The sequence below is a fragment of the Patiria miniata genome, unplaced genomic scaffold (genome assembly GCF_015706575.1).
Source record: "Patiria miniata isolate m_02_andy unplaced genomic scaffold, ASM1570657v1 HiC_scaffold_7, whole genome shotgun sequence".
NCBI lineage: Eukaryota > Metazoa > Echinodermata > Asteroidea > Valvatida > Asterinidae > Patiria > Patiria miniata.
The window spans coordinates 41,406,796-41,423,767 of NW_024037074.1; the positions used below are offsets into that span (position 1 = coordinate 41,406,796).

At 40.4% G+C, this 16,972-nt stretch overlaps 1 protein-coding gene across 7 annotated transcripts in view; it reads left to right on the top strand.

Moving 5' to 3' along the window:
- The first annotated feature begins 1,367 nt into the window (after positions 1-1,367).
- LOC119746376 (MAP/microtubule affinity-regulating kinase 3-like) overlaps positions 1,368-16,972 on the top strand; it is a 74,719-nt gene continuing 59,114 nt past the window's right edge. For 5 of the 7 annotated variants that reach the window (XM_038223283.1, XM_038223284.1, XM_038223285.1 and 2 more), the window contains exons 1-3: positions 1,369-1,567; positions 8,689-8,870; positions 12,698-12,850. In XM_038223283.1, coding sequence (XP_038079211.1) covers positions 8,811-8,870; positions 12,698-12,850 — 213 coding nt within the window. In that variant the 5' untranslated portion in view covers positions 1,369-1,567; positions 8,689-8,810. Of the gene's footprint in view, positions 1,568-8,688; positions 8,871-12,697; positions 12,851-16,972 lie in introns of all 7 variants that reach the window. The other 2 variants (XM_038223288.1, XM_038223290.1) reach the window with 1 other exon arrangement.

Genomic DNA, 16,972 nt, shown 5'->3' on the forward strand with positions numbered 1-16,972 from the left:
TGTCTTTTATTCTCAACAAGTTTTTTTGTTTAAGTAAACAATATATTTTAAATTAATTGTTAAATTAAAAATAGAATACGGAGTTTTCAAGGCGAAAATAAAACTTGAAGCTAGTTTCCATATTTGAACAACTTCATTAAAGTTAAAAACTGTTTAAGCAATCGCTGCTAGAGTCTTATTATATTAGTTACATTGCCCGGTCTCTGCCCCCCCCCCAATAACTTAAAAGTAACAAGCAGTGCTCAATCTCAAATTGTTACTGTTTTCACTAACAGGTAAACTTTATTCCCCATTTTATTCGTTTTTCCGTTCGTTTATTTATTCCTTTATTCATTTCTTAATTTCTTCATCTTTTTAAAGTTTTTTTCTCCTTCTTCAATGAAAATCCCGCTCGCCCGTAGCCCCATACGCGTGTACCTACCTAACGTAAGTGGCACCCTTCCTTAGCCCAATTTAATGACGTCTCGTGTTTCACAGCTCACCATACACAAATATACCCAGTGGCCTATCTTCCCACGATATTTGGTATTACATTACTTATTCTGTTTAACCAGCAGGGGTAACGAGCGTTTCCTAACACTGGGTCGGTACAGTTACTATCACTGATCCGCTGTCTCGGTGAATAGCGCCACCAATGTTTTACACAATGGCGTGTTCATGGAATGAGGTTACCATGTACCACACGATGGGTGGTCAGTGAGATTACTGGAGGGGGGGGGTCTTTATTCAAGAACATTAATTGGCTTGAAATGGCACGCAAAATGCATGCAAAATAATGCAAGCGGAGATCTTTCTAAAAGGCTTAAATTTATAAGGACTAAATATAATTGAGAAAAATTGAATTGTCAACAAAGTCCAGGTATCTTGGCGTTTTTCAATGTTTTTGATGAGGCCTACTTCATGCAATTTTCTTCCCACAAGCCCTCAGCCCTCACCCCCCACGAACATTTGAGAAAAGCACCACTAAGAATTGTACCAAGTGATATTGGTTGATGCTGGGTTTTTCATAAAAGTGTAAGAGTTGATATTTCATTTCTTTCCACTTAAAATTAAAATGATCAAATCAAAATTCTATTAAAATGTCACCAAAAAAACAGAACACCACCTTCCCGCCCGCCCCGATCAAAATAGGGAAGTAAGGTTATGCCGTATATGAGTGCAATAATGTATGAGGAATTCCCCTTTGACATCACAGATAAATATGGGAAGCGATAATAACGCCAGCTGTTTTTATATTTTCAACGAGGCCCGATGATGTCATTCAACAAACGACTCATCGGGTGGGTACTCATAATGCACATCGGCCTTCCGAGTCCCGTTCGGCATCGACCCGAAGAAACGAGTAACCTTCGGCATCGACTCGGCACGGCTTCGGCGCATATTCGTTGAATGGTCGGCCATATTGATTTTCAGGATCCATGGAGCTATAAATGTATCGCACTTCTTGACTGGATTTGTGGAAAAATTAGGACATGTACCTCAAAGCAGACCTAGTGCACCGACACAGGGATATTACAGGAGTGGCGCTGGTGATTTTCACCGCAGAGGCTGGGTGTCTTGTCCCTGTGTGAGTATTTTTAGTCGGCACGTCAAACGAGTCTATATTTTCCCATTCGATAACGTTGTAATTCGCCTTACACGTACATGTACACCAATCATGATGAATCGTACATGTTGGCTCATGTTGGCCATGTTGGCTGGGAGTTTGGGAAGGGCCACGAAGAAATCGTCTTGTCAGCGTCAGTCATCATAGGTTTGGTCATTTGTGTTTTTAACATGAATAAATTTAAACATGAAATAAAAAAAATGATGAATATGAAAAGATAGGATCATGAAATTTTGAATGATGAATAGTAAATAAAATGACCGCCATTTCTTGACTGGTCTTTGCTGTTGATGTCACAGCATGCCGTGGCAGCAGTACATCGACAACACTGATCAAGATAAATTTTCTAATATTAGGCTCTTTTGGTGATTTTTTTCTGGCTTATATTGAACCTGGGTTTACTTTTAAGATATCAGGCTGGCGTTGAGAAATTGAAAACTTTTGGAATTTTTGAAATCGGCTGACCAGTGGAGATAGGATATATTTCAGTTTTCACTTAAAAAAATTAAAGGCAATTGGTGCCTTTTTATGGACTTGTAATAATGCAGTATGTAATCTTATTATCCTCTTTATTTAGCCATGTCACACTGTCTATCGTGTTCAACTGACTGACATAAGCGAAAACCGTATGATGTCACACGTCACTGACACAGTGCAGCGCGATCCGTTCTGCCCATGCATCACTCACAGATCATGCTGGATTTGCATTTTATAACAACCTTTTCAGTAATAAAAACCTTAAATCTGAAACTTTATATTTCCGTTGGCTCATAAAAATCAGAAAAAGAAAGTTTCTGAAATGAAGCTTAGTGTCTAATTTTGCTTGTTTCCAACTGCAGATCGATGTGAGTTGTGAGTCTCACACACATAGTTTATCAGAGATTTCTGAATAAAAAGAAATTTGCGCGGTAGATTTTTAACCAATCAGAATGCACGGAAACGGGAAAAAATAGTCAGTCCGTCCGAGTCGAGAAAAGTTCAAGAAAATCAGGCCGAAGTGCAAATGGCAAAGATGCCAGGGATTTGCGCACAGAGGTATACGCAATGGAGCACCTCGGGCATTGCATCACATTTTTAGCGATATTTTCAGAACTGATTATTTGATGTCATTTAATTTGGGGTAATATTAACTGAAGATATCAGGAATTATGATGGGTAAATTTCATTTTTGTAAGCTGCAAACTTTTTAAGTTACGATTTTATAAAGTTTGCCATCATGTTGAGGTCCGTTGTTTTTGTCCACGGGAAAAGTCACATGCAGAAATAACCCTGGGGCCTACATCATCAGGTAATTCACCCCAGCCTTTGTCATATTTCAAGTAACTACATGTAGGCCTAGGGCTACAACTCAAACTGCTCTAAAAAATCATGTCATGATCTTAGTTTTTCCGTTATTGTGCATCGGCATTTTGAGAGTCAAATTTGCAAGACGCGCATCGCTGTGTCATATTTGTTTTTGCTGTAATTAAAGAAATGGATAGATTTGGGGATTGGTATTTTATAGCAAATGTTGTTACACTGACCTGTTTAAAGTTTTGTGTTCGTAGATGATGGAAAAACCAAGGGAAAAGCTGGGAATTCTGAACCGTTGAAAACAGTCACTTAATTGATTTTGACTGAAAGGACAACTTGGCAAAGAATGTATGTTTGCATCTAGGAGGGTTTATGTAAATTTTAAACCTCACTACCCTTATAGATACATAAACATGAGAAGTTTGTAATCGCGTCCAAGCTTTGAAAAATCCAACACGGTAAAACACATCCATGTCAAATGTGGGATATGTTCCAATGTATAGTCAAGTGGCCTGACCCAGCCAGTAGCATCCATGGTGGGTCCAGAACATCGCAGAGCAGACTGGCATGGCTGAGCGAGTGGCGCGACCATGTAAAAAAATCAGACCAGCCCTGATATCACTTTATTTCAAAGTAAATATTTCCAGTTGAAGATACCGTAAAGGTATAGTGGATTCGTTTGCTAATTTTATAAAGATATATGCGAAAGAATAGTGTACACAAAAAATATTGATTGATTTCGGTGTATTTTATTGCATGTCAGTGAAATGGAGGACTGTTTTCAACTGTAAAAACATGGGCGTTTTTTGATTAGGAAATAGAAATTATATATAAGAGGATTAACCCTAACTCCTGAGGGGGTGTGTAAAATCGTATTGAAATTGGAGGAGTCAGTACTGATGTACGTTGAAGTCAAATGTACGTGGTATTAGATGGTGAAATTTCATTGGGGACTGTTCATGTCACATACTGCAAAAGTTTATGTATGACGACACGATGGACTTTGCGGAGTACATCACCTCATGTTGCCCAGGTACATCACCTTTCATCGTTCTCAAAGACTTTTGAGCATTTTCGTCCACTCTACTTTGTTACAACACAGCTGGAATTGACATTGAGCACAAGGTAGGTGATGTTACCTGGCACGTCCACGTGTCCATGCGGACTTGCGCTTGTGTCAACGCGGACCTGCGTGTGTGTCAATGTGAGTTTGTCTTACATTCACTATGTGGACTTGAGAACAAAAGATGTCCATATAATGCAGGTTGTGTTGACGTTATGTGGACTAAGCCGTGTCCACATAACGTTTCACCCTCCCTGGAAAACAGGTTTTGAGGCATTTTTTGGGTTGGGTTTATCTGTGGCAAAATGAAGAGAAACACTAAAGGGAATCACAGAAAAAAAAAGGGTTGAAAGAGTTTCACAGTTAAAGTAAAGTTATTTTTTGTACCAAGTTTTCTTAACTACACGAAAACAAAGGAATGTCCGCATAGCGTATGTAAAACAAACATGTACGGACCTGCGTGTGTGTCAACATTTCATCAAAGACCGAAGCATTGGACTGTTCAATTAAAATGTAAAAAACAGAAAAAAAGTTCTTTTTATAGAAATGATATTTTAATTATCATACATGTATTGTTACTTTTCGGAAAATAAAACCAAGCTACCGGTTAGGCCTACTACCGGTATAACAAAACAATTGTCTGTTGTGATGTAGTCCAATGATTTTGTTCGCCCTCGGGGGCGAAGCCTTGGGTGCCATTTGCACCCCCCCGGGTGAACAAAATGCCATGGACTACTGATCAGCAGACAACAATTGTATATTTCTACATGTACTGTCGTGATGTCATAATTTACGTTAAACATTGGCAGTACAGTTTGATGCTAGATTTTACAGTGTCAATACCTAATCTCTGTATGAATCATTTGATACATTATCATATTACATACATACGTACCAGTACACAACACGTGAACACTTTGTGCAGTCGTGCAGATGTTCAGCCACAGTCGTCATGAAAAATTACATTTTTGTCTTAACAGTGCTGCATTATGAAACTATTAGCAGAGACACTGAGATAGTAACACAGATGTTTCTAATTTGTGATAATTTAAAAACTCAAACGGAAAACTCTCTTGCCAAAGGGCTGAAAGATTGCGTGTCTGTTGAAGTAGTTGAAATTAGACAAAATAATACAAAACTAAGGCCCAAAAGAAATACTTCTGCTTCCAATTACATGCCTTTCAAAAATAGGGTCGGTCGGTCGGAATTTTTTTTTTTGGGGGGGCCAATTTTTTTAATGCAGATTGAATGGGGTATTCAATTATATGCGAGGTTATAGCCTAAACTATTTCCATTGCACTATGAAAGCTATGCAGAAAATGGCCACAAAGAGTGAATAAAACCTACCTTAATTATTGTCAATATATTTACGTTAGATAATTCTAAAAAATAATGTAAAATTCAGTTTGGCGCACCATATGCACAATGCTAGTCAAGACGGGAAACTTGCCAAAACTCTGTAGTGTGAGATGCACTGTGCATTTGCAGTGGCCGCGATCTCAAAATGAACTATTGGAACACGGAAAATACATACACAGACACGAGAGATCAAGGCCTAACTACCGGTAGCATACATGTAGTTTGTTTTGATGTGTCATGCAGATTGTCAAATTCTGTTGACTGGGCAAATCTTTTTGAATTTAATTTAATTTCTAGCGCATAAACTTTTATTTGCTGATGACCATACATGTATGTTGATTCCCCGTGCTCTTCAAATATTCAATTTTTATTTCTATAAATAAATTTTCAAAGGTTTTATTCCAACCCAAAAACCTCCTTTTAAACTTTTTGCAACAGCTGGGGAAAAAAAAAATTTGTTTTGTTTTTGGCACAAACGATCCACTTTGCGAGCAGACTGGCTCCCGGTCGGTACAATATCGATACCGATTATGGGGCAGGAACCAGCCTACTCCGCGAGAATGAGAATGATTGTCTGGCACCCAGTAATTTGAAATTGGAAAGTAATTATTCAATACTATGGGAAGTTTTTTTTCGGTTGATGACTCATTCAGAAGAAAATACATTGTAACTTTTATATTTCTGGAAAAATTACAATTTTAATAGGAAAAGGAATCTATTTTTGGGGAATGAAACTTGAAAATAGCACGGGAAAAACATCTTCAATTAGGCCAAAAAAATAGTTCTGCTTCCGGTTTCCCTACGTACCCTTTTCTGACAGCCCTCCCTTAATTGTTTTATTGGAAAAATGAGAAAATAACACCCAAAACCATCAATTTCCACCTTTTTCCCTTGACATGCAGAAGCCTCCATATGAGCGTACACCAAAAAAATTGCACATATTTTTTTTTTTAAATCCCTACCAACCTACCCTATTTTCAATTGCCATGTAGTTGGAAGCAGAACTATTTTTTGGGGGGCCTTATTGGTTTGATTTCTACATGTTTTATAAACGAGGAAAACTTAAGCATCTTGTTTCATGACTAAAGTTATGCATACAGTTGTCAACTACTAGGCAGGGTACCAGACTAGGGTCAAAGTTGAACATGACTCACCCGTTTTCCAAGCAGCTTACAATTCTTTGCATTTGAGTGAGTGCTTTAAGCCATTATGGTCAGAGCACAGGGAGTTCAGCTGGCCGCTAGAGTACCATGTGTAACAATCTTATTTTTTTTCGTTGGGCTCTGCTGTTCCAGCGCTCTGGCAATGTTTTCCCTTGCATTCATGAGGGTACAAGGAGTATGTGTACACATGTGAGCATATTTCTGTGAAGCTCTACAGCCAATTCAGCTGAACATTTTGTGATCGTGTGATGTTGATTTTGTAAGTTTATATTGAGAAATGTGGCTTTCATCTTTGTCAATTCATCCCAAAATGAATCAACAAAACATGTACATGTACATGTGAGCACAGAACAAACAATAACTGCTTCATAGGATTAAAAATATGCTGCAGGTTTAATATTTACACATCTGGTAGGAAAATTGTGTGATTTGATCTATAGAATGTGTAGAGAATCTTTCGCCTGAAATTCCTCTTCTATTTTTTTTTGGTTGCATGTACGTGTGTTATTGAGTGTAAAAAATATGACGCTTGGGAGTTAACCAAAACATCTGCTTCCGAATGCCCGACCAACTCTATTTTTACCAACCGACCCTTCATGTACCTTTTTTATCAGCAAGTTAAAAAAAGTATGCAATAGTATTCATGTTGTTTTTTCTGTCTTACCAAACACGCTTCTCAACAACATTTTTCTTATGTAAAAAAAGAAATGCTTGTAACATTTCTAGCATGTTACTCCACGATGGTGAAGGTACATGTGGCATGCATGCAGTAACATTAGACTGGTTCCTGCAAATTTGACTTTGTAAAAACATCACAGAAACATCGACACATAAACATCGACAAATAAAGTTGTACAATGTACATATTTTGTGTTCATGTATTTTGGCACTTTTTTACAAGTATTTATATGTATTTCAAGGTTTTGACTCTTTACTTGTAGAAATACTGCATAGCACGTTTTCCAAATTTTCCACCACAGGTGCATGCACATGGTTGCCGGTACACATGTCAGTCCATGCAGGCTGATAGCTGTCGTACGGACCATATTGGCCAGTTTCCTTATTAACATCGTGCATTAAGTGGTGTGCACGACGTAAAATGGTCATTATTTTTTAAGAATCATTGGCCTTAACTTTTTTTCCTCTTGAATTAAGGCCAAAAATGAACTTACGATCGAGTATAAGCTTTATGTGGCCTCTCTGGACTCCCATATATTTGCACTAAGTTTAGTCAGGCACCATTTGCAGTCATCAGCCGACATTTGAAGGGAAAAAAAGGGTACAAAAAAAAAAAAGCTGCTTCGCCGCACCACTTTTGGGGCAAGCTCCATACCAGAAACAGGAGAATTTTTTGTTTTGGCCTATGGCATGTTTAAAAAAAAAAAGAAAATTCTTTTTGGGGGCTAGTTTGGATAGCTTTCGTGGTGTAAATGGAAATAATTACAGCTGAAAAATACACATTGGGTCATAAGTCTAGGCCTTCCTTGACTACATGAAATGATGAAATCAACGTAAAAATAGTTCCTGACCGACCGGAATCGGAAGTAGATCTATTTTTTTCTTGGCCTTGTTTGTGTGTGTGTGTGCCAAGAAAGCTGTTTAAAGTTTATTTAAGTCACAAATAATGATGTACCGGAAAAATGTAAAAGTAAGAAGCTATACATTTAAAGAAATCATGCAGCACTGTAGTACAAACGCTAACAAGTGAGCTGCAGTGGCGTAGCCACGGGGAGGCGTGGGGGGCGACAGCCCCCCCCCCCCCCCCAATGAAACCTTGTTGCCCCCCCGGTCGCCCCCCACTGAGATTGATTTTATAATAAAATTATCATTGATCTACATGTACATGATGCCCCCCCATTAAATGTTCCAGCCCCCCCCAGCGCCCCCCTCCCCCCCACTGAAAATTTCCTGGCTACGCCACTGGTGAGCTGAACTCATTACCTGTGAGCAGAGTTCCATTTTAGGTAAAATTGTTTAATGAAGAAATTCATCATTTTTTTTTATTGTGTTAAGCCATTCCAGTTGAGAAACTGTTTTTAATCAGCTCAAGCAACCACATTGGACCTGTGTGGGGTACTAATCTCTACAGACTTCAAATAATGGGGAATGTCTTGTTTTCATGTCAGTCCAGGTGGTCATGTTTTACTAAGTATTTTAGTGATGGGAAAAGTCAGTGTGTTTTATTTGTGTGTTTTTTCTTCCAGATCTCGCAGCTAGCTAGCCCCTCCACATATTGGCTAGGGTCGGTTGCGGAGCCTTGGCAAAACTGGGAGCCTTAGCAAACTACATGTAGGTTGTTGACATCGCTACGGTTCCAGTGCCCGCCATGTCATCACGCACCCCTGTACTGTCTACTGTACACGAAGACAGGAGGCACCATGGTCATGTGAGTTAACGCATACATGTGCATGTATGACTATCCTGAATTGTGATTGGATTGGTCCGTGGTTTTATTTGAGGAATGTCTGTAGTTAATCTCTCTCTGCCCCCTCTTGGTGTCCCCCCCCCCCCAATTGTACGGACTCAATTTTCAAAAAAATGAAATTGTACAAAGTACTTAAAGTTTGAGCATTTAGAGTCTATCATTTATACAGGTACACATATTTCAATGTGTTACATTGCTTTCTAGACCCCCTCCTCACCCTTCCCCCCCCCCCCCCCCCCTCCTGGGATCTATAGAGTCATTTTTCAAAAGTGAAATCGGAAGAACTCTAAAACATTGAGCATTTAGAGTCCAACAAGTTTGTAATGTGTTTCAATGTGTTAAATTGACTTCTGGACACAAAACATCCTCCTCTCCCAACAACACATAAACCCCCCTCACCAACATTCCCGCAACCCACCCAAAAACCCTCTCCAAACCCCTAACACCCCTCCCCAAATGCCCCAGCCCCTTCCAACACACAACCTCCCTCCAACACTCCACCCCCTCGAACACCCCAACCCTCCAACTCCCCCACCCCTCCAACACCCCACCCCTCCAACACCCCACCCCTCCAACACCCCACCCCTCCAACACCCCACCCCCTCCAACACCCCACCCCTCCAACAGTCCCACCCCCTCCAACACCCCACCCCCTCCAATACCCCCACCCCCTCCAACAGTCCCACCCCCTCCCACACCCCACCCCCTCCAACACCCCCACCTCCTCCGACACCCCCACCCCCTCCAACAGTCCCACCCCCTCCAACACCCCCACCTCCCTCCAACACCCCCACCCCCTCCAACAGTCCTACCCCCTCCAACACCCCACCCCTCCAACACCCCCACCCCTACAACACCCCCACCCCTCCAACACCCCACCCCTCCAACATCCCCACCTCCTCCGACATCCCAACCCCCCCCAACAGTCCTACCCCTCCAACACCCCCACCTCCTCCGACATCCCCACCCTCCAACACCCCCACCCCCTCCAACACTCCCACCCCCTCCAACACCCCCACCCCTACAACACCCCCACCCCTACAACACCCCCACCCTTACAACACCCCCACCCCCTCCAACACCCCACCCCCTCCAACACCCCCACCCCTACAACACCCCCACCCCCTCCAACACCCCAACCCCTCCAACACCCCCACCCCCTCCAACATCCCTACCCCCTCCAACATCCCTACCCCCTCCAACATCCCTACCCCCTCCAACATCCCTACCCCCTTCAACACCCCACCCCTCCAACACCCCACCCCCCTCCAACAGTCCCACCCCTCCAACACCCCCACCTCCCTCCAACACCCCACCCCCTCCAACACCCCACCCCCTCCAACAGTCCAACCCCTCCAACACCCCCACCTCCCTCCAACACCCCACCCCCTCCAACACCCCACCCCATCCAACAGTCCCACCCCTCCAACACCCCCACCTCCCTCCAACACCCCACCCCCTCCAACACCCCACCCCCTCAAACACCCCACCCCCTCCAACAGTCCCACCCCTCCAACACCCCCACCTCCCTCCAACACCTCCACCGCCTCCAACACCCCCACCTCCAACATCCCCATCCCCCTCCAATACCCCCATCCCCCTCCAGTACCCCCTCCCCCTCCAATACCCCCCTCCAACACCCCTACCCCCTCCAACACACCTATCCCCCTCCAACACCCCCTTCCAACACCCCTACCCCCCTCCAACACCCCCTCCCTCCCTCCAAACCCCACATGCCTCCCAATCGTTCCGTTTCAGCAACCTCAGTTGTATTTGTTTTTGTATATGATTGTACGGTATAAATCTGGCGAACATGCTAACAACATTTGGCATATTTCACTGGTCAGATGCCTTGCCCAAACATGAAATACCGGTATGACGTGATAGTGTTTGTTTGGAAGTGGAGTCGCAAAAGATAATTGTCAGATTCTAAATACAACTGCTATCTTGTCACTTGTGCAGTGTGCAAAGATTGTAAATTTAGGTAATATTTACAAAAACGTAGTTTATTTTGTCTAGGAGTCATAGCTCATGAGAAATGTTGCATTGAACTCTACTGAAATGGCTGCTTATTCACATGCCTATGTTATGATGAAACACACGCTGTATATCATGTACATAATAAGCATAATGTTTGAGGTTTGTCAGGAATTTTTGCCGTAGGGCACAACCATATTTTGGACTTTGCATACAAATTTATCTGCATGTATACATTTTCTTGAATTTCCTACAATTAACTTAATTTTAAAAAATGGAAGTAATAAATTCCTTCCAGTTGGCCCAAGTTCAAATCCTATTCAAGCAACAAGTTTTTATTTGAGTTTTGTTCACTTCTGTTCTTATTCATTGTGCTTTTTAAGATAAGAAACTTATATATTCTTTTTTTGGTAATCAAAGTAACAATTAAAGCACAAACTTAGTAGTACTTAATAATATAATAATTTGTTAAAAACTGATGTCAAAAAGAGTTCATAGGCGTGTGGCCATTAATTGATATTGATTTGTGGAAGTTGTTACATGTAGATGTTAGTTTTCCAATAATCTTTTTATTAGTTTTCTCACTGACGTTATGATTTAATTGTACACAAAGTGGACACACTACAGTGTAATTTTTATCAACAGACACATTTTCAAAATTGCTGATCAGAAAATAGATTCAGAAAATAGATCTACATGTATACATCAACCAAACCAGAGCCAATCTGAAGAATGATGGTTGTTCATGCAGATGTCCCAGTGGCCCATGCTAGGTCAACATCCCCAGACTGTGGTACGATCCTAATGAAATTATGATCCAGGCATGCGAGCAAGTGTATTAAAAACCTCCCCCGGCATATACATAAAAAACGTGTACATTTGTATATGTACATGTACATGTACCACAAGATACATGTACATGTACCACAAGATACATGTACATGTGTACATGTAGCTAGACTGGTGCTCCTTGTGTGTACACACATATACCTGTGCAATTACAACGCAGCCATTTTGTCATCAAGAAGATTGTCTGTGCTGCATCTTATTGAATGAACCCATGATTGACCCACATCTGTACACGTACATGTACGTACATATGTACAGTACGCTGCCTGCTTTTCAAAGCTTGATTTTCAGTCAGAGTCTGTTGATGAGCACAGTTGAGTGAGAGTTGTGGAGGTTCGTGCAGTCAGTATCAGCAGGCAATAGGCATTGAGAACTCAGCAGTCAAGCTTAAGAGTGCTCATTAATTTGAAAAAAATTTTAAAATTCACATTTTGGAATTATTTCAAAGTCAATATACGGTAGCTTCATACAGTGAAGAAAACCCCCTAACCGCCTTGGCCTTTTTGGCTAGGACCCATCCTCAATCAATGTAAATATCGGACACAGCCTCAATCCTCCAAAATCATCCGTTAGTTCTCGAATTTTTTTTCAGTGGAGGAGTGGCCACTGCCTCAATCCTTCACAATCCTCCAACAATCACCCTGAATAGGTTTAGGAAGTGCCGATGATATCCAGTATCATCTAAGCTTAAATTTATGCATGGCTAAGCGTAAACAACACAAGGTAGGCCTACAGCTTAATTAAGACCTTGAGACAGTGCATTCGCAATAATCAACGGAGGATGATTTTGAATACCTGGTGGATTTTGGATGATTGCAAGGGTTAGGGTTAATGTCTTATACTGGGCACATTTCAGCCTGTCTCATGATATCACTTCTCCAACTTTTCTCTTCTCCAGAACGAGTAAATCCTACTTAATAGGGATTGATTCGATTTTTCCTTTCTGATTTTGTTACCTTCAGGGAGATGATTCAAATACATCATCGTCGAGAAGTCGGAGTACAAGAATGGGCGATGACCAACCACACGTTGGTAGATACCGCCTCATCAAAACTATTGGCAAGGGGAACTTTGCCAAGGTGAAACTCGCTAAGCATATACCGACAGGGAAAGAGGTAAGCCACAATACCAGTCTGTTTGTTAGAATGTTTTATTTTATTTCTCTTTTTCCTGATAATAATAATGTGGTGCTTATAATATAGCGCTTATATCAAAGGTCTCAAAACTTCATGATTATTACACCTGTTCATTAGGTCATTCGACCATTATTTTCTGCAGCAGCTCGAGATCAGCGCAATCTGGTCTCTGCCACAGGTACATGTACCGGTACGTGTACCCTTTTGTACTAATGGGTGGTGAGAGGCAATTGTAGTAAAGTCTCTTGCCCAAGAACCCAAGCAACACGTTCCCTATGAGGGAATTGGTTGCTAGCAAACAATTCTGTGCTAACCCTGTAAGCACGGAATCCTTAGTTACGGGATGTACGCACGCAAAAAGCCAAAATTCTTTGCTAACCTGTGAGATATGCTAACACTACAGTAAACACAGAAGTTTTTGCTAAGCAGGGATTTTTCTAATTAATGGTAAGCAGAGCCACGTCATTGGGCCAAGTTGGGAATTCAAGTGATTTTTTTTCTTAACTGTGAAAAAGAGGCTTTTTTTGTTCTCACTGTTTGATTCAGTTGAATTCAGAGGGAAACACAGACCACACTCGTGATTATGCTGTTGGATTCTGTTAGATTCAGCAGGTTTCTTAAAAAAAAAATTCATTGAATAGGACTGACTGTCATTTTTATCGTTCAGATCCAACATTTGTTTTTTCAATCAATATCTTCCTTATTCATGGAAGGACTGTGTAAACGGACCTTTTTATTTGATCAGTGCACGATGCTGTGATAATTAAACAAAATCTTTCGGAAGCTTCAATATTTGTAGAGTGAGATAACACAATTCTCTTTTTCCCTGTAAGCTGTTAAAATCTTTGCAAGTTACCATAATATTTACATGTAGTTCCTGCACAGTTTACATGTACATCCAAATGCACAAAAAGTACATGTATACAGAGTCAGTCTGCAAATTAACATTACAATTACATGTATATGTTGGCTGTTGTCATGTAAAGGTTAACCCTAACCACCCCAACCCTTCAAAATCCTGCATGTTTTGTTTGATTCTGTTGGAGTGAGTACTTCACTAGTAAACTGATTATGCTTTAAATGGGGTCAGGCAGACTACTACCATTATCAGAGTCCAACAGTTTGGATGTTGAGTTACCTTGGTGTTGGATTTTGCAAGAGTGAGGAAGGTTCCTAGTGAATTGCTCAAGGGGGTTAGGGTTAAGCAAGATTCAAGCAAGATTTCTCTTTTGTGTTCTGGTTTTTTTTTGGCCTGGGTTCAGTTAGACCCATTCAAGGGTTTCCTGTACTCTACAGGGTGAGTAAAAAAACCCAGAAACCCAAGTGTCGGGACCATTGTTTTAGTGAAGTTCTGCATGTAGCACCTTCAAAATCTAGGATATGAAAGCCCAATTCATAAGCTTTCTTTTAGTAAAGAATCATTCAAATCACTCATGTACTTTTCAAATTACAGAATTATAAACACAACCACCGTTTCAAGGTTCTGTCCACGGATCACAAAAAAGTTCAGTGCTCTTTCAGCAAAACAAAAACAAATCACATAGGGATGTGTATGAATTGTTTTCGTTTTGCTGAAAGAACGCGTACCTTTTTTGTGATTCGTGGAAAGGCGGTGGTTGTGTTTAAAATTCCGTAACTTGAAAAATACACGGGTGATTTGAATGATTATTGTACTAAAGAAAGTTTATGAATTGGGCTTTCATTTCCTAGATTTTGAAAGTGCTACATGCAGAACTTCAATAAAACAATAGTCCCGACATTTGGGTACATACTCGCCCTGTACAGGGTGAGTCAAAAAGAAAGTGACCTGGATCAATGATTTTTTTTTTCTTAAAAAAGCAAATCAAATTTGATACACCAATGAACTATTTCTGAAAACAGCATGTTCTTCCACTCATCTGTAAAAAAAGAAGAATTACTGAAATTGATCCATGCTATCAGAAGTTATGCATGTTTAACTAAGAGAACCTATTTCTATAGCTGTCCATGGAATGCCATTGGAAGCTGTTGAGCTGAGTGAGAATTACAGATTGCACACAGGCATTCAAATACAAACAAGATTTTATTATTTTGGATCAAGATTTTGTGGTTTGAGTATTAGGCACAAATCAACTCTTTCTTTTCTGAAATATTGATACCAGTTTTGTCTGTTTTTCTTTGCAAATTGTTGTTCATTCACAGAGGTGGGAAAACGGCCATGTTTCATTGTATTTAATGGGTATTCATCAGTTCGTAGAACTGTAAATGATCAGTGGTTGACAGCTGCATTTTGTATTTTTTTTAAAAATAGACATAACTTGGGAATACATGGAAATTGCATGGAAAAATTATTTTTTTGTATTAATTTGGTCACTTTCTTTTTGACTCACCCTGTTATAGCTGACCATTGAAGCCCTGCTCTTGATGCACAAATCTAACGCTTTTGACCAAAAAAAAATCTGCACAAAACACTATTACATTGTAGATGTAGATATATATAAAAGAGTACAGAATCAGACAAAAGGTTTTAAGAGCAAGCTAGCGTGAGTTTGGTTCACATCGGTCACGTGCGTTTGCATAGCGTGAGGAGACTTTGTCCGCGTCTGGCAATGGACGTGTGACCCAATGAATGGTTTAGGCTCTTCAAATGAGCTGGATATCTGGATTGTGTTGTATTGTGTTCATGCCTATTTGAAAATCTGCTTAATAGTTTTGTTTGTGTGCTGGTTTGAGTGTTTTGGGTTTGTTCAATTCGTCCGTATGTATACATTGTTAAAGTTCATCTGTTGTGCTGGAATTTTGTTTGGTTGGTGAGACATAAGAAAAAACAGTTGTTGTTTCAGTCATTGAAATTCTGAGGGGAAATTATGAGAAAAGAAATGACAAGATGCATTTCACTGCGCTTCTTTTGAGGTCTTAGCAAAGTTCTGATTACGGTTAATTTTGGATGCAAAATACCCGGTAGTTGGATTGCTTTTCCAAACTGTGTGCTACATGTAAGTGAATGAACATTCTCCCTCCCCCCCCCCCCCATTTCGTTTGTTGCTTCATGCTGAAAGTAATAAAATCAGTATAATTTTTCTTCAAATATTTATCTTAATATTTGAATATATCAATTGGAGCCAACATTAGTAATATCTTGAGTATTTTGGATATTTCTTCACATTATGAACAGTGAAATATCCTGAAAATTTTGCTTTCTGTTTTAAGTTTGCTACCAGAGGAGTCCAAATCTATCTGTTCTGAAGTTTTGTTGAATTTTATGGATCTGAGTTCTGAATAAAATTCCCATTGTTGTAGCTTATAGATTCTTCTTGAATCAGCAGAACACTAGACAGAGTTTACATGTAGTTTGGATTTATTCCCCCAATACGGCTAGTTAGTAGTCACTGACAAGCATGATATTTGAAGCCAAATCCATACTTGGAAGTTCGGCAGCCCTACCCCCCCCTCCACACACACACACCCATGTGTGAGGCATGCTCAAAATTCCCAAGACGGAATTTGATTCTTCCTGTTCATAGCGACATCTACTGTCCCGTTGGCTTTAAAACCCAAATCCAAGGAATAAAATCGGAATCTAGTCGTTGGACAAAGACCATTTGACATTGAGGCAACACAACAATCAGCAGTTTCCTTTGCATTTGATCCACTTGTAATTTATCTCTCCCCCCCCCCCCCCCCGCCCCGCCTCCCACACATCTGCATATGATGGCACCTCATTTTAGTTAATTATGTACATTGGTCATCAGTCACTTGATTGGCCACATCATATTAGCAGGCCACAAATGTGAAGGACAAATTGGAACTGTCTCCTATGACTAAAACACTTGGAAAAGGCAAAATAGGATGAGACATCATATCACTCACTCATTTTCATGGAATTTCAATGATGCATGAAAAAGACACTGAAGAGTAAAATTAAGTGCTCTTGTATCAATCTTCTCGGTTTTGCACTGGTATTCTCATTAAGACTTGATAGTGTGACCTTCTGTTTGGACTTTTGCGAAGGAGAATTTCAAGACTGCAATTTAAAACAGGGTTATTGTGAAGTTTGTCATGTACATGTAATGTCTCATCTTGATATTTGTTTTTGAAATTTTTGAATAATTTGCAAAAGAA